Raw genomic sequence first — 18542 nt, 5'->3', positions numbered from 1 at the left:
TTTCCATGCACCCTTTCTGCCATCACATTTTAGAAAAAGTTAAGAGCTGCTATACTTACGTCATTATCTGGGTCTCTATGCCAGGGTCTACAAGGGATCCATCCACAAAAAGTGGTGTTGATGTGAAACTGTATTTACTCCAGGATCTTCCCTCATCAAAACTCACCCTGAGATAGAAGCAGACAAGATTTATACACATAAAAAGACTTACTCTGAGCAACTGCAGCAATTAAATGTTGGCTAAAGTCTGCAAGCTCCAGCAGCTAGATTTATAGACAAGCACAAATCTTTGCCATTTCCCAGCCCACTAATTCATGCTCGTGGTGTATTTTGAAAGATCAAAGCCTTAGAGAGTATAAACACCTGCAAAAAGAACAAGGATATGCTTGATCCAGCTGTACATCACACTTCAAGGGGTCAAGGGGCATTGCCAAGTCCTGTTTCTGGATCTACGATAGCACCTGGCATGGGGCAGCACTCAGAGCATAAGCAGCCCTGGCCTGAACGCATGAAAATTGCTGCCAATACCAGGGGATTTTTCAACCCGTGCATGTATCAATGCCATATGGCATACAAAGCTACTACAGTCTCTCTAGCCCTTTTAATACTTCTTCGCATGCCATCTCAGAGGTGGCCTCCATTTTACAGAGTGGTGGAGGAAGGAGGCCAAACTGAGCCACAGTCAGTAGTTAGTCTGTGCTCTTTGCCTGTTACCGTTGCAAAACAAAGTTGTATGCTGATTAAAATTAAAGCATTTCCCTTCTTAGCAGCCGAGAGAATTCACACTGTCAGTGACAAGCCAGGGTAGTCCAGTGGCTTTTGATCATCTGTCCCTACCCACAACCACCATGTGCTTTACTTTCCGTTTTTATCAAAGAGCACGTGCATCTTAACCCAGCTGACAGAGTCCTGGTTGAATTAGCATTAGTTCAACAGGCTTTCAGATTAGCAGAGGAGGGTTAGCAAACCCTGCTCTCAGCTGTACCCCAGCAACCTCTCTATCTCTGATAACTACAAAGGAGTAGGTGAACAAACAGTCTAACTGACCACCCCAGCTGACAGACTAGGTCAGGACTCTGGTGGTCTATGCCTTAGTGTCCCTTCCCAGCCCCATGGCCCCCCCTCACCCCATCCATGGTCTAGGAGCCCCATTGACACCATAGGAATGCCAGGCTCTAGCTTTGCCAAAGCCCTGCCTGGCCATGGGCCTGACACGCAGACTGGTGTCCCAGCCTGGCCTCAGCCCGTCCCTGTTGCCAGTGAAGTACCTGATGTCCAGGGCTGGGGCTGTCCTGCTCCTGGCTGGGGTGGTGGGATGGGCCCTGGCTGCGAGATCCTGCCCTGCAGTCCCAGGGACCTCAGTCAGCTCCTGGCTTCCCAGCCCTCAGGGAGCTACCAGCCTGACATCACCCTGATAGTCTGTGCCCACAATAGTGCATAAGACAGCCAGAGGATGATGTGCACACCTAGCCGCTACTGCAGCAGGAAAGACAGGTACCTTGCAGACTTGCAGAGCTGCTGCTCATGAACAGTTCTGAAAGCAACCAAGTTTCTCTCTGGCCCCGGACTCTCCACACAACTGCTCCTGCACAATATCTGCCCAGAATCTCAGCTCCAAATTATACCAGCAAAGGAAGAACAAACAGAGAAATACAAAGGTTTATTGGCTGTAAAATTATTTGATCCTCTCCCAGCAGGGTCATTACAGCGTTCTCTGTAATTCTGCGAGGTACCTGGACTGTGAAAGGTGACAGATTGCTCTCAGTGGACGTTACCAAAAAGACAATAATGGCACAAGCTACTTCTCTGAATAGCAGGAAACACTCCTCATTTTAAAGTGAGTGTAAAAAAAGGAGTTTGCCTTATTTTCCAGGTGAGGAAATTTTGGGGGGGTGGGAGTGCATGTGTGTGTGTGTACATGTATGCATCTGAGCATCTGAGAAGGTCTTGTGGGAAACTGAATCCTCCCTAGTCCAAGTAGGTAATATCAGGGACACTATCTGAGATGCCACCAAAGGACCAGGAGGCCAGTGTAACAGGTATTACAAACAATTAATTACCCCAGCCTCAGATCTCTAGCGTGGAAAGCCAAGGCGTGCCATCACTATTCCCTAAGTACCTGCCTCCCTCAGCACCTAGCAAAACACTTTCACCTGACTTACCATGCATATCTGCCATACTGGGAAGCTGACTGTACACCAAAGACAGAAAGCTGAGAGTACGCAGCATACAAAAAGCTTATCTGCCCCAAATCTATTTATTTAAATGTATGTATCTTCCCATACACCTGTGTAGTTGTATGCTGTTCTGCTTGCATGCTTATCTATCTAAATACCATTTCAATTTCTGAGGAACAGCATGCTTCATTAGCTTAGTTAAAGTTCCCTTGGCTTTTCAACTATCTGCCCTTCTTTTCTCCATGATGAAAATTATTGTATGTCTCAGCCTGAGAACTAATAGATATACATGTACCCCTTAATCTATTCCATGCCTGCCCATAAAACAGGTGCCTACTGAGGCAATATGAAGCAAATTCCAAAGTCCCTAAGGGTACAATTTTGGAGGAAACCTGTTGGAGTTTATTGATAACAGCTCTAAATCACTATTCATTTAATAGTGTGAGCGGGGCACTTACAGTACTGCACGTGCCATTTCACAAGACTTAGTGGAAAGGAAGAACATCTGAAAGGAACCTCTGCAAAGCAGACAAAGGTGAATTGGGGTCTCAGCTCCTGTGGAAAATCAACCTGTGACCCAAACTTTCCTGACGTCTAAGTACAGGCACTGGTACGTAATGTGCTTTTTACATCCAAAAAGTTTTCACAAGGTAAGACACAATTAAAACAGTTGCACCTGGGTTGAAGAATACAGTCATAAATGGTTAATAAATGACTTCCAGCTCTTTCAGTAAGTGGCTGACCTTACACCCTTCCAGAGCTCAACTTGCCACAGCCTGATGCACCTACTGCTGGCGACACCTACACTTAGCTAACACATACTTCTCCTGCCTTGGCTCATACTTGCTTTGGTCTAAAGATTTGGACATGGTCTTGACGTCTTCTATCCTGAGGGCACTTCAGGTATAGTCATGACTACTGGATTATGGCAAACGTTTCTAATCACACAACACATTCTAACCACAGACAGAAAGTTGGAGTCTGCTGGAAGCATCATTATGGGTCAGCCCTGTTACTATGCTCCTCTATATGTCCAGTTATGGAGGCTGTTGACAAGAGGATGCTGGCCTAGACTAACCCCTAGCCCTGACTCAGTATGGCTACATATGTTATGACCTACAACAAGTTTTATGATAAAATAAGCAACCTCTTTCCTGAACACTAGAAAGCAAGACAAAGATCTCAAGCCTCATTTTGCATATAGTGACTTGCTTGTAGTCCCACACAGAGGCACAGACCTCTTAGAGAACACTTTGTCCCCCTGTCTCAAGAAGATCCTAGAAATATTACAAAGCCTTAGGAATATGAGCCAATACATCTGTGGTTAACAATCCACTTTCACACCAAAACTAAAGCAGTCATTTATTCAGCTCAGGTGGTAAAGAAATGTGCTCAGATGCAACATATTCAGACTTTAACAGAAATGTATACTGCGGTCATCCCACAGCTATCTTTCTGGTCAGGAATATAAAGTCCAGAAGCTTTTAATCTTGAAAAAGTAGTCATTAATGTTCTTAAGGTACCTCTCTGGTACTTTAGCTTGTCATTGGTATAGGCAGCCTCTCTTGAGGTCTCCAGCTCCTGAATGGCTGTAATTTAATTGAAGGATTTTGTACAGTAATGACTAAGGTAGAGGAGACCTTAACACCTCATCACTGCTGCCAAACACCATTGCTTTCTTCTATTTGACTGAAGGCCTCATTTCCTGTTCTGCATGACAAGCATGAGATAGACATGTGCTTAGCACCATGGAGCTGAGAGACGACTCAATCTTGCAGACAGGAACACAAAACTTGTCTCTGAAGGCTATTTCTAACTAATTCACTTCTAAACAACATTAGAAGCTGGGTAGGTCTGTCCATTAGCCATGCCCCTCTTTCACTGAAGACCAGAAACTGAAGGTGATGCTAATACACACATTTTCTGTAAAAAAGGTTAGTTCTGAATTTTAGGATGCCTCTCTCCAGTGCTTAGCTGGTGCAGGAGTAAGAAGAGCAAAGGCTAAGGAGAAGATAATTTTATGCAGTATCTTTAGTGTTTAGACTGTTATAACCCATTCATAGCAAAACAGCATCTTCAACAGAGAAATCGTTTTGTCCTGTTCCATCCCCAAGTCTGTTCAGCTGCCAGCACTATATCTCTAGAAAGTGATAGCAGAATCCTATGGGAGACAGCAACACTGGCAACATTTTTCTGTTGTCCTCATCAACACCTACTGCCCTCTGCTTTCCTTCCCTTTACCTATCTTACCAGTTTAATACCAAATTCTGTAAAAAATAAGCAGCAGTGAGGGACACATCCTTTCAGGAATAACCTAAAGCACAAAGGATGACTTCTTACTAAGTATATATGTATCTGTGGGAAAGAAACCCCACCTGAAGTCTCACAGTACACGACTATTGCAAAGGGTAATTCATATACAGGTGTGATTATGTATGTGGCCATTATACTTATAAAATGGTATAATAATAATTATATTAATCAACAAAACAAAAATTATGGTAAAATGCAGATAAGAATAATCTTATTTGCTCATTTTGTAGACACTAGCAGACGTTAACCAGGTGATGCAAGAGATATTGGCACCCCTGTCAGCTTATCCCCATGAGGAAACCTTCTCAGAGTAACAAGCCTCCTTACCACATGTGCCGGATGGGCACTGACGTGTGTTTCATGGCCACTAGTGCCCCTCCCCAGTCCAGAAACCACACATTGTATTCCTCTTCGAAGATCTGCAAACAAATCAGGTACTGCATGAGTGCTCCACTCCACTGGGAAGGACTCAGGAGAACAATAGCAAAGGGCTCCATGCTTTCCTTTGCTCTGCAAAACATACCTGCCTCCAGGAATTTCCACCATCAGAAGAGATGAACACACCAACATCAGTGTAGGAAAGCTCAGAGCCAATATTGCCTGCAACACAAGCAAGTGTCAAACATTCTTGTATGGCTGAACACGGAACTGCATTTTTCCAGGAAACCATAAGTACTTGGCCTGAGCAGTGCTTCTTTGCTGTTCTTCATTCTGTTCTCATCTAAAATCAACAGCATGGTCAGGGGGCAAGATTAATTTACAAGAGCTGTGCCATCTGAAAATTGACATTGGGGAGAAACAGTATTATCAGCTTATTTTCCCAACAGATAGCACTGCCCACTAAAGGCAGGCCTATTCTAGCCAAGGACCTCCATACTTGGAAAACTGCATATAAAACCACACACCAATTTGGTGCACACAGATCATCAGAATGGCAGCAGAATAGTGGTCACTGTCCCTGGCTACCGGATATTTCATTCCATATATATTTTCCTCTGAAAATGTGCTCTAGCTGGTGAGTTGCACCTCTGTGATCTGCCAGTCTTTGTCAAGGGTAAAGCAATTACCTCTCTCTTTACTTCTTGTGTAAATGAAAGCATCCAAAGGGAAGTTACTCATATGGCTGAGTTTAGAGATTAAACCCAGGACACACTGAAGCCCATGGTTATGGCGCTAGAAAGTCTACTCAAGATTCTGTCAAAGTGCTCAAACACATAAATGATCTCAGAACCTGCAGTCAAATAAACAAAGCTTCTTCATAGGTTTTCTAACCATTTGCAATTAAGGAGGACTGTAAAGTAATGAAATATAAGTTCCACTTGAAGGAAGTCTTGTTTGTTTATGTATGAACCTCACCTGGGGCCAGAAACAGGTCAGACAACTAAGGTGGGTCACATGACACTGCAGCAGCGAAGTGGAGAGTGGCATTCTAGAAAACGTTGATTGTTCCCATTGACCTAGCGGTCCCAGACTGTGAGTTCAAACTTACTTGTCACTTCGTATGGTTCTAAATTTTAATCTTGTAGTTTCCATTATGATGGAAACTACTCTGCCTTCACCATGCATTAGGGAATGGATATGCCACTTACCAAGCAATGTAAAGAAAAGCTCAGACATCAACCACAACTGTATATACAGAAAGCACAGCAGAACACCATTTGGAGACACTATCTCTGAGCTTGAAACTGTTCTTTCCAAGGTCCCTCATCTGAGACAGCAGAGAGAACCTCGTATCTTACAGTGTTACATCTTAACACAGAGTTAACTAAATCCCCAGCTCTCTGGAACCTCTGAGCATCCATCAATAGTTGCAAGAAACAGATGCCCAATGTCTGAAAAACTTGCACGTGTTCTGAATAGACTTTATTAGCTTATTCCCCACAATGCCCTGAGGTCAGCATCTTGCTTCTGCTTCCAGAGTTAAAATTTCCACAAGCACCAGGCACACTGAACAATGCATGTCTGTTGAAAATTAATTTGTTCTCACCTCCCCACTTCCCAAAGCACCCAGTGGCTCAGGAAAAAGCTATCACAGTCACCCAGGAACTGTTTTTCTGCTGGTCTGTCAACAGTACCTTCAATCAGTGCTAGATGGGATTCTGGTGGTATGAACTTCTGCCCCACAGGAAGCAGGCAGATGTAACACTGACAGATACTCCATCAGAAGGCCTCCCAATGACAATGACTCACAGCCACCATATTGTGGTCAAACCCATGACTTCTTTATTCAAAACCCCTGCATTCTTTACGCAGTGAGCCATTCTTATACCTTCCAAATGAGCCTGTTTTTAAAGCAGGTGTAATTTCCATGGAAGGAAGGGAGAACTAATATTTTTTCTTCAAAAACACTAAAGGGAGAGGTGGCACTCTTACACACCTGTAGCATCAACAAGAGCATAATAAAAACACACTAATGAAAATGTTAATTGAATTTCTGACATTTAATGCTGGAAAATGAGAAATTAAAACCCAGATGCAGGTTGACACACTCCTGTCACCATCATGGAATCCAGCTAGCCACATTGTTGTGACAACATGGTTTCAAAAAATAAAATTTCTGGCTCAGGGAGGCAGGACAATGCAAGAAAGGCCCTTCCATCAATGCTCAGGATGTAGGAAATATCACACTGTCCATCTACCTTATCTTCTTTCCTGACTCCAGCAATAACGACCGACTGCTTTAGATGAAGGCATAAAACAAATCTGCTCTGGGCAACTATGTAGAAGGACAGGCTATAGGAACATCCAGGTTCACAAGGATAAATCTACTGTGTCAGTCCAAAGGTCTGTTTAGGTCAGTGTCTTATCATGAGTAGAAGTGCTCAAGAATTAGAAACTGACTTAAAGGCAGAAATATAAGTTTTGTGTCATCATATTTTAAATATCAAAACTGGAAAACCAACTTTCCAAACAGGGATGTCCAGATTGTGGCAAGAAAAGAGAGTAAAAAGGTGAGATTCTGTTGCTATCACTTCTGTTTGTTTTTCTGTTCAAACATGCTCCATTTTTTTCTTCATTCTCTCCATCTAGTTTCTTTCAGCTACATGGATTCGAACCCCAACAAACACAACTAACTCCCAAACAAGCCAAGGATTTGGCAGCTGTAGAATTAGATATTAAAACATAATTCTTCCCTTTGCAAGAATCTAACCTCTGCCCTTACATCAAGAGTCTGAGCTTCCCATCATTGTTGGAAATGTACCACTGTAAATCAAAGAGTAAGACACGGAGTTTGAGGAGCCAACGCATGTAAGAATAACTTGCAATGCTTATCCTGGAACACATTCACCAACATAGTGAGCCGTTCCTGTTGTTGTGAAACTGGTTCGTGGAAGCAGATGTGTGTATTCCCAACAGGGTAAGCTTTTTATTGTACAAAGCGGTAAGACAGAAATTATATTCTGCCTTTTAAAGGTTAATTGTTAGACTGGGAAACCATTCATTCCATGCACTGGCAGCTTGAAAAGAACCTCATTTACTAATAATTCAGACAAACACCTAGAATCTCACTGTCCTGCTGCCTCTATTTGCTTCCTAAAAGGTTAAAGAAAAAAGGCTCTGCAATCGCAGCATCATGAGTAGGACTTGCTCCTAAGCATCCATCTAGCAAGTGTGACCTGCCAGGAGTGATGACTCCACTTGGCTATGCATAGGAAGATCTGGACGTTTAAAGTAAATTATCTCGCCCTGTTTGGCTTGGATCAGTGAACTGGAAATCACATGGCATTTCCCTTGTTGAGATATAAATGTCAGGAAGGGAACATGTCTCTTAGGTTCTGGCTTAATCTGGCAGGCACGTGGAAGCACAGAAGGACATGAGAATGGAAATGGCTGGAAGAAACAGTGTAAATTCATATAGGCAATATGCTAACATGACATACTTGCAAGCCACAGCCAGGCTGAACAAGACAAAGGAGAGAGAATGAGCCTCAGAAAGAACAGTTGAGCTATTTGGATGTATCTGAGTATATGTAGGAGCCTCCCTGTGAAAAGGCAGGACAGCCTACATACTTCGGAGGCAAGCTTTCAATAGCACCAGCCATTCAGAAAGCACTTTGTTAGCCCAGCAGCTCCCACAGAGCCGGACTGGTAGCCCCATTCATCCTGATTAGGTTGCATGCTGTGTGCACACAGGGCCTGTAATGGTTGTCAGATTAATTACAGTGGGTCAGCCATTGCCACCATGAAGCATTGCAGCAGGTCACCATTAAGACATCGAGACCAGCCAAAGCACTGTTTTGCAGAACAACCCACAATAACAATGACCCATGCAGTGTTGATGAAGTGCTGATAGTCTTGGAGCAATACAGTGATGAAAATAGGTGCCATGCACAAGACAGGGACTCATGAAGTCCAGGCTTCAGCTGACAGGCTTTGTGACCACTCTATGTTTGCTACTCAAAAGGTGGAATGTCTTGATACCTCCCAGGATCAAAGCCATGGTTATAGGCCCTATTCTCATTCATGGTAACTCCAGCAAACAGGTAGACACCTACATCAGTGGTTATAATCATGTTAAGTGAGAGGAGCTAGTAATGCCAGTTCATAATGATCCCTTACAGGTATGGGCTTAGCCCTACATGTGGGTTATTGCAGAGCAACAAATATCTGACATGCATCATCTTTTTTGAAGTCAGGGGTCACACACCTTCCCCTAGCCCACAGCAAATGGCAGTTGATGTGAGTTAGTTCAGCACTTGCTGAAACAGAGCTGAAAGCTTTTACACCAATAGGAAACATCTCGTATACTCTCAGGCTCCCAGTGAGGAATGGGTGAGTGGCTCTTATGTTCTTACCTGTTGCCACCAGCAGCCCAGGAGCTGTCTCCTTGCTGGAAATGCTTCCTGAAGTATATGGATTCTCTGAGAGTTGCAGATGTAAGTGCAATGAGCAAAAGGGCTGTTGACAGGAAACAAACAAGGCAGAAGCTTTCATACGCAACAAGTTAAACATCAGAGGAACCCTTGGAGACTGCACACAGATGTTCTGATCCTTTTGAAAATGACCCCTCAGCTTTTAGCACTGTTACAAATAGCAGCATATGTTCATTTTCTGAATAAGCACCACAAAAGTAGCTGAGAGCCAGAGAAGCAGAAACGCTGCATTACAAGCAAGCATGTCTGCATTTGTTTTTACCAACAATCTAATCTGGAGTACTTTTCCCCAGAAACTTTCTTATTCTGACTTAAGTTCCATTAAAAAAGTCAAGAAAGATGGTCAGAATTTTCCCTTAAAATCTATGAAGCTATAGAAAAAGAAATCTACTTAATTCAATTAACATTCAGCAGGTCAAGAGAGAAAAACACACGAGGAGAGATTAACCACTGAAACTTCAGAGAAATACCACTCCTTTGAAACACAGGGGCTACAGCCTACTGTAAAATGGCTGCTCACTAGATGTTGTTGAATTACGGCAGAAAGCCCAACCCGAAATTCTGGTCTGTAAACTGTGCCCCATTTTGGAGCACCTGGAGACTCTGCAGTTCTCTGACTGGCAAGAATCCCTCCTACTCAGTTTCACTGGATGTTTTGTTCACCCAGTAACTACAATAAGCAGCTCTGAAGGAGTCAGCTGTGCTTTGGAAAAGGTCTGCCACTCACCGGCTGGCAAACTACAGGATCCCCTCTCAGATCAGTGTCCGGTGCCTGAAGCAAACGCCAGTCTCTGCCCTTGTTGTAGGTAATGAAAGTCTTGATTTGGTCATCTATCTTCCTGTTAGCCAGGAATATACCTTTGATCCCTGCTACCTAGGAAAAATGGAGAAAGATGAAAAAAATATATCGGAAGAACAGGCCAAAAGTAAGGCCCATCTGAGCACTTTCAGGAGTAGGTCTCTAAAAAAGCAAAAAAGTCATCTCCACCCAGCCTTAGAAGACTGTGAATGGCATTATAAGTACATCTTAATGATGCCTGCACAGCTGAAAGGCCTCGTGCAGTCTCTTTCTCTGGAAAAGAAAGACAAGGATGTTCACAGAGCAAAACCCTAGGAAACAGCCCACTTCTGGGTTTCCTTGAGTGCTTGCAGACAGGCTGATGATGGGCTTGAAGGTACAGCAAGCACTGCATCAAAGAGGAGCTCTGTGAGCCTGGGGATGTGGTCTGCCCCACTCCCTCCCCAGATTGCCGTAACATGGGAGACAGCAGGTCACATCAGAAGCAGTGTAGGATCTTTTTTTTTGTTGGTCTTTTTTCCTTTTACACAAAAGATGGAATTCCTGAATATGCTGAAAACTGATGTTTTGTAAACTTGGTTTCTTCACTTTCCTTCCACTCACAAATTCTGTCAAAATCAAAACCAGTTGTTCCAAATATTTTGATTTTTGTCAGTAGAACCCATTCCAGTAGAATATGCTCCTGTCAAAATATCCCCAAGAAGATTTTGTGTTGACTCTGGTCTCTGTTGCACAACTGTGAAAGTAAGACAGGAAGAAGGAACTTGCTGCAAATCTGCAACTTCATGCCAACAGCCAGGATGCAAATCATTCTACTCTAAAGCCCCCTGAATGAGTCTGCGAAAATCTCTATCGGCATTTCACAGTAAACAATCTATGATACACAGCTGGGGAATACAGAGTTTGCCAAGGAATGGGAGATGACGCATATTTCTTTTAGCTGGTTCATGACAATAAAGAAATAAATTTTTTTTCAGAGGCAAGAAAATGAATTTAACTAGGTGAAAATAAAATGTAAAGCCTGTCCTTTATACTGAACCATGCATTATTTTTGAGTTTTCTCTCACTGCCTTAAACTACCTGGATTTTTATAAACAAATTGATTGTGTTAAATAGCCATTGTTCTGGCTGAAATAAATAAATGTGTAATCCTAATTCTATATATAACTGCAAACACATTTCTCCATGTAACAGCAGAACTTTCCCAAGTTAGCCTGCAACCATTACTATTAGTATTACCGATTACTTATTTGTTGCTGGCAAAGCACAGAGCCCTGAATCTCAGCAGACCTTCTGTCCAATGAGTTATGACACACCAAAACCAGAATGCTCTGAAGAAAGCAGGAACTGGAACAACTGCTCTGAATGGACTGCTGTCGACCAAGGCTGAAAAGCCTGGCAGAAGAATGAGAACAGAAGATGGTTCAGGGTAGAAGTTATCCAGCTGTTATCTTGGGGCAAAAGGCATCTATAAACTTTGGCTTATAATGCATAAACTGCTCAGAGCTTACAAAGGTAGAATCCGTATTCCCTACCTGTGAGCAGGTATCTCTAGCTGTTCAAGGGGAAAAACAGTATTTTGAGTCCTTCTGTAGATTTCCACATCTAGGCTGATCCCAAAACAAATTAAGAACCTGGAAGGCTGGTAAGAGATTTACTCTTGCTTGAACTAGCAAGCAGATGCTGTTCTTTGTAGGGTGACCTTTACTACATACCTCATAAAGGTCAATGATGATATTGCCCTCCAGTCCTCGACTGCTTTTCACATTTTCCAAGGCCAGGGTGAAGTACACCCCTCGGGTGTCTGAGATATACAGGTTATAAGTATCATTCTGGTTCCACTCTTGAACAGCTGCAAACACCTGATTCTCGTCTGTGCTGATAATATGCATGTCCTGTTAAAAGAAGACAAAAGGACTGTTACTGAGGATCTCTGTATTTCTTTGCCCTTTGGGACATATAGTAATTACCATGACTTATGAAAGAATTGAGATGGAGCATGAATTATAGGTATGTTAAACAATTTTCTGTTAGAGCAAGCCAATAAATTACCACCATTGTGACTTTTCCGCATTTCTTTTATTTAATGATCACCAGCTGGGCAAAGTGGTTTTGCTTTCTTCATTTTTGGTAGCTTCAAGGAATTTCATCCAGTTTCATTTTTTATTAATAAATTTGAGTTTTATCACTCATGGAAGATTCACAACCTTGGAGCCTGGAGTCCTCATAGTCACTGAGCTTGGTGTAGCACCAGGCTAAAAGCAGTGACAATTTCCATCCACATGCTGAACTAATGGGCTTGGGTTTCCAACTGGTAAAGAACCAGTTTCCAAAAAACCAGGAGTTCATATTTATTTGAGGCTGAGGCATAGGGATCTGTTCAAGCTAATGCTCATAGTGATTTTTAGTAACATACCTTTCTATTGAGAGTTTGTCCGAGATCTATTATTCCACTATATGCAGGCTAGATGAAAAGTTGGGGTTCATTAGATGTGGCTATTTCTAATAGACCTAATGTAGCCTATCAGCATGGGATGGGGAGAAAAAACATTTGAGGGCCTAATTCTGTCCCAGTGAGTGCAATCAGTGGGAGATTTCCCTCAATGAAGGAAGAATAAATCAGGAAGTTTGTTCTTGCCCAAAAACTCTAATTCCTTAAAGACTAAGTACATACCCAACCTATTCCAGCAGTACAAAAATAAAGCAAAACACCCAATTACTTCAATCTGTTTTGACCAGTTGCAGTGGAAATATTGCGTTATCCTATTGCCAGCCTCACATATGTAAAAGTCCAGCAGAGTTCATTAATCTACTGCTGACAGAACAGTTATTACTGTACAGCAAAAATGTTATAGTGACTAAAGGCAGCATAAGCAAGCCTTTACATGGCTAGAAGACTTTGCCATGACACCTAGCTTAAAAATATTTTCAATTTTTAAAGGACAAAAGTATCTCTGATTTTACACTATGCACCAATTCCAAACCAGGGCCACCAACAAATCTGTCAGCAACCTGTGACAGCATCATTCAATAAAGCAGGACAATCATAGGGAAGTCGGTCTCTCTACCCACTTGTCTTTTTAATGAGGAGTAACTTTCAAGGCCAATCCATAAGGTAGCAGCATAAATAATTTTTCTCCTCAAAAACAGCAGCAGGGTTTCCAAAAACTTGGTGTGTGGTCAGACATTCTGAATCCCATGCCACCACCATGGAACGACAAAAAAAAGAAACTGTATCTGTGCTCTGCAGGTGTCAATACACTGTGGACTCTGATCAACCCAAATAGGAAGATGTTGGTGCAACATTGGGAGTTTGAGATGCAAATTTCTCACAACTATTGAGTTTTCAGGTACAAGTTAAAGCAAATATGCCATATCTGCTAGACTGCAGATATTCCAGAGGCAATTGGAAGGGTAGGATCCAGCCCACAACACAAATCTATCCAACTATCTTACAATTATCCCACCAAAATTTTCATTTGTGGAGGGACGGGGGAGGCCATTACTGCTGATTATCAGCACTCTATGACAGTAGTCTCAACAGCCATTCTGAGGCTCTAAAGAGCAGCAGAGGGCTCAGCTGTCCATGAAGCTACCCAGAAACTTGTATCCAGCCAAGACACTGGAAAGGTTGGTCCCTTCTGTTCTACACTATCCCAAGTGATGACTATACTATGGAATTTGAGTATAATACCAGGGACATATTCTTCTTGCTGAGGCTTGCACCATTAGAACTGGTAGAAAGTTAAGGCCTAAGAAAATAAATCCAGGCACAGTTGTATGAGAAGTACTAACTTCCCTCCCTCCAAGCTTTGCCAGTCAGTGTTAATCTTAGGCCATTTCAGTCATCTCCCAAGCAGCATCACTCAGTGGTTCTGCGTGTCCAAAGCATTGATAAGGCACTACATTTAGGGAGCCAACTCCACCTCCATGACTTCTTGGCAACATCCAGCTATAGGATGGGGACAGTGGAGCTGCTATACCTTATGCTTCTCTCATTATATGGAGACTGCAATAGTGTTCCACCTCCTAACTATTCTCTAGGATCCTCGGTGTCACAGCCAGGCTTACAGAGAAATCATTAATAGAGAAGAGAGTAAGACTGGGGAAAAGTGTTCATAGAAGATTGGTCAAGGAGAAGTTGGTTTGAGCTCTATTTTCTGAGGTACCTGTTCATTCCCATTTGCTCTTTACAGAGAAAAAAAGAAACTTCTTCCTGAAATGCTCACTAATCAAAGCCTAGAGGAGGTAAAGATCCCAAATCAATATTTAAGATCATTCAAGTAGCACAACAAATGGAGCTTCCCAGAGAGGAACCCCACCGAGGTGCTTCACCACTGGGTAGACTGTGCTATTCAAGATATTACAGGTCTGTGTTCATAAATGGTGCACTCACCTTAGGGAGAGAGTATTTGGGCAATTTAATCTGTGCAAAAGGCTCCCGTCTGTATGACACATAGTAATTTGCTCTTCCACCAGCTGTCACCTGCAGAAACACCAAAGAAAAAGTGAGTGATGACCCTTCCAAGACACACTACGCTGACACCTCTAAGAGGATTTGACAACCTTTCTTTCAAATATCTTTTCTATGACCTGCACAGCTGCCCCAAAAAGCATCTGTATAACTCCAAAGAAATCCCAGACTTGAGAGAGCCGGAGCATTATTTATTTAAGCTGTGCTATTGAACTTTCCATTTTGTCTCTTATGCTTCAAATACAGCATGATTTTAACATCTCAGAAAAAGGGAAAAGTGTGTGTAAAGTTTAAAGCCTTGAGTGGAAGAAAGATGATGATCTGGTTTCATCACATAGTTCCAAGCTCAACTACCTTGGGCAAGTCATTTAAAGTCTCTGTGCTTCTGTTCCTCACCTTTAAGGAGGAGATAATACCTCTTCTCTGCTGCTTTTCAGCCTCATCTGTTTGCACTATAAGTCACTTGGGACAAGGGTTGTCTTCCAACAATCTTTTACAGTGACTAACAGGAAAGATCTGCGCAAGTACCGTTTAATGCAAACAGTAAATGCAATGAATGTGTTCTTAGAAAGCTGGAGCTAAGCACTTAGTTGCTTTTTGTCACTATAAAACTGGTTTCTCTGAAATCATAATGTCTCTGAATGTGGATGTGGTGGGGCAGATAGACATCCAAATCTGCAGTTTTATGGACTGAATGAGCTGTAAAGGCTACACATAAATGCCATGTGTCAATGAGATCTAGCCCTGCTAACTGGTAAAATATGGGATTTTATACCTGTCATTAGTCACATATTCTTGCTATGGGTGGTCCTTCTGGCACCATTTCAGGCCTGGCTACAACAAGGCTTACATAGGTGAATTTTAATACTCTGCTGTTTTGGCAGTCTTGCAGGTTTTAAGATAGAACAATACACAAAGCACTTCTCTATTATATGGAATGTCATTTACTGGCTTTTTAAGTTTCCAATAAAGTTAACAGAAAGGTCCTAGATTCTCTCCTAGATATACTGCCTTTTATCTGACAGTGATATTTCAGAATGAGCTTACATGGAATATTGTTATAGCATCAATTATATTCTCAGTAATGATGTCACCTTTAGATAGTGGCCTTCTTCCCTAGAGAAGCTGTCATTCGAAGGACACAATATTACTGGTCATGAAATCTGATATCTAATCAACTCGAGATAAGACTTTTCTATCGACAGTTTGAAGAATTGGAAAGAAAGGAAGGTTTAGAAATAGGACAGGCGTCTACACTAAGACTTTCCCTTCTGCTTGTTTGCCATTTTTACTTGTAATGTTATCACAGCTACATTTAGCACTTCCAAAAGAAAAAAAACAACTACCGTTATACCACACATCGCATAAGAAGGCAGAAAAATGACCCATATCACAGCAGACAAACTCTATACAGACAACATACAGCAAAAGTCAAAGGGAAACACAGGCATGAAAATCTAAATCTAATTGCTTATGGTCTCAAAACAAGCCAGTGCAGAGAAAGGGAAAGAACAGGAGTCACTTCACTCTCACTTCATGTAAACTGCATTGTGGACTGGCACAGTAGCATTTCAGGGTCCTGCTCTCCAGTTATGAGGATGGTGAAAGGGCTGAGTGTTATTTCTGAAGGATATCTTTCCCATCTAATACTACCACATCAAAATCAAGTTTCACAAGAGAGAACAGACTAAGCAGGTGATTCACACTGAGTCCAACTTAAAGGCAAAAATTCATGTTTGTGGTAACTGTATCTCTATGAGTTGTACAAGCGTTGCCCAAAGGAACCCACACTTCTAGGTCATACTACCTAAATAGCACAGTGAATATTTAAATATGCCCTCTTCTCTTGGTGATATTTCTGACCTCCAGTGGAAGATCCAAATCCTCAAATGGTATAACTCTGCCATATCAACACATTTTACACCACTCAGCATTTCAGCACCAGATGATTATTTGTAGCAGGGTCCAGATATGACTGAATGTGTCCAGTGACTACTTGGTAAGGACCATGGGTTCAATATCCACTTCTTCTGGTGGGGGGAGACATGGTCATCTACTTGTCTTTAAGATGCAGACATGAATATTTACATACTTTCTAAATGCTGTGATGACTAATTTACATTGCGAACCATCCAACAGTCTTCAAGTTTATCACATGAAAATAGAGTGGCAGAAATATCAAGGGGTGATTAAATTCCCCCTCTGCGCCAAGACAGGATCTACTCCAAGTCTGCCACACTCAAAAGATTTTACATAGTTTTTTGGTTTTATGCCACTGCAAACTGGTACCTCGATGTTTTTTTGGTTTGGATTTTTCATCTGTCTGTTTTTTTTAAGGCAGAAATGTAGGATTCAAACACTGTTCAAGTTCACTATGCATTAGCTAAACTCCCTTTCTGTCCACTACCTGGACTAGGTCACCTTGACATAGGTTTAAAAGTAGAAATATTTGTGGTCTGTGGTCTTTCTGAGCCAGTTAATATGAAGCCACCCACAATTCTGTTGGCAGGAGTTGTGTGAAGCTTTTACCAGCCAGGACCTCATCTTTGCAAGATTTACATGCACGGTTATAACAGTTCCAAAAAATGATCAAGCCTTCAATAAAGTTTTGGCAAGCACTGTGGTAGAGAATGAATTTTGGAAGGCCCAACTTAATTTATTTTGATAAACTTTTCCTATGAGCAAACTCTCCAAGTCTGTAAATCCCAGAGATTATGATAGTGTTTTGCCCTCTAATGCCTCCTTTTAGTTCACATTTGATGAATGTCACCCAATTATTTGCTGTGAGCTCATCTGTCATGCTCAGCACAGAATTAGCTGGGTTTGTCTTTTTCCTCCTCCTTTGCTAATTACTGGCTCATTAATCTGTTTTTCTGGATTTCTGTTTTATGTGTTTAATTGGGCTTCTGACCAGTGGAAATGATTCCTTTGGACAAATGTGTTTGTCGTTACACACATCTGTCTTTCCTAACCTGTGCTCTTTCTTTCTCCCTCCATTCATGATCTACTACTTTTCTTTAATACTTCCACATTTTGTTACAAGATGAATGTCTGGTCTCATCAGTTGACACTTAAGAAGAGAAACATGAGAAGTTTCTGTTTAAAAGCCCTGAAAGTTTCAGTATGTTGGCCCATCCCTGCTCCTGACCTGCAATGGGAAAGAGCACACCAAATATAGAAGACAACAAATATTTCACAAGGATGCAGAGCATTATAGAAAATCTGCCATGGAATCCATTCATCTTGATATTTTCTGTGACATGCCTAGAAACACACAAAGCCACTTCTCATGTTAATGATGTAATGATTCTTTAAGGACAGTTTTGGTTTTTCTTTTTTTCTTTCTTCCTTTTTTCTTTTTTTTTCTTTCTTATTTAGATAGATGTTCTGCTTAACCAAAAAACCATATGTGTCAAAGAGTTTGGAAAGCAAGCAGAATGAGTTATGAAGTCCCAGAATATCAAGACCGCCTAGATGATGTCAGGAACTGCAGACCACTGTGTACCAGGCTTCCTTTTCATCTTCCTGGCTAGCCGATGCTGGGACCCATAATTTCCAATGTAAGACAGGTATTACTGTAAGAAACATGGAACTACTAAATCTCTGAAATGACCCTGGGCTTAGCAAGACCCCACCTGCCTCCTGCTGTTCAAAGAGCTCACAGAAAGCCTAAAAGAACATGCACTGAGGCTGACAATGAACCACCATATATTAGAGGCACAGTCTTGTAGGGGAAACAGTGACTGTGTGCAGATAGAGGATGCTTCCTAAGTTAATGGCTAAAAGAGAAGGGGAGGACTCTTTTCGACATAGTTTATCAGCCTTGGTGGTTTACAACAATAACTATAGCTTGTCCTGTGCAGTTATTGGAATAGGTCATCTACTTTTTACACTGTTGATAACGT

The 18542-nt window shown here is 41.9% G+C and overlaps 1 protein-coding gene across 1 annotated transcript in view; it reads right to left on the bottom strand.

Annotated features, from left to right (window-relative positions):
* The window catches only part of SORCS3 (sortilin related VPS10 domain containing receptor 3), a 317833-nt gene that overhangs the window by 54609 nt on the left and 244682 nt on the right, over window positions 1-18542 (bottom strand). The window contains exons 8-14 of the mRNA XM_064464110.1: window positions 14560-14649; window positions 11879-12058; window positions 10092-10238; window positions 9287-9389; window positions 5014-5090; window positions 4818-4909; window positions 60-167 (exon numbers count right to left, since the gene is read on the bottom strand). Of these exons, the coding sequence (XP_064320180.1) occupies window positions 60-167; window positions 4818-4909; window positions 5014-5090; window positions 9287-9389; window positions 10092-10238; window positions 11879-12058; window positions 14560-14649 (797 nt within the window). The remainder of the gene's footprint in view (window positions 1-59; window positions 168-4817; window positions 4910-5013; window positions 5091-9286; window positions 9390-10091; window positions 10239-11878; window positions 12059-14559; window positions 14650-18542) is intronic.

The sequence above is a fragment of the Phalacrocorax carbo genome, chromosome 12 (assembly GCF_963921805.1).
Source record: "Phalacrocorax carbo chromosome 12, bPhaCar2.1, whole genome shotgun sequence".
Lineage (NCBI taxonomy): Eukaryota > Metazoa > Chordata > Aves > Suliformes > Phalacrocoracidae > Phalacrocorax > Phalacrocorax carbo.
The sequence above is the reverse complement of the archived record's forward strand: the minus strand, read 5'-3'. Positions and strand labels throughout refer to the sequence as shown.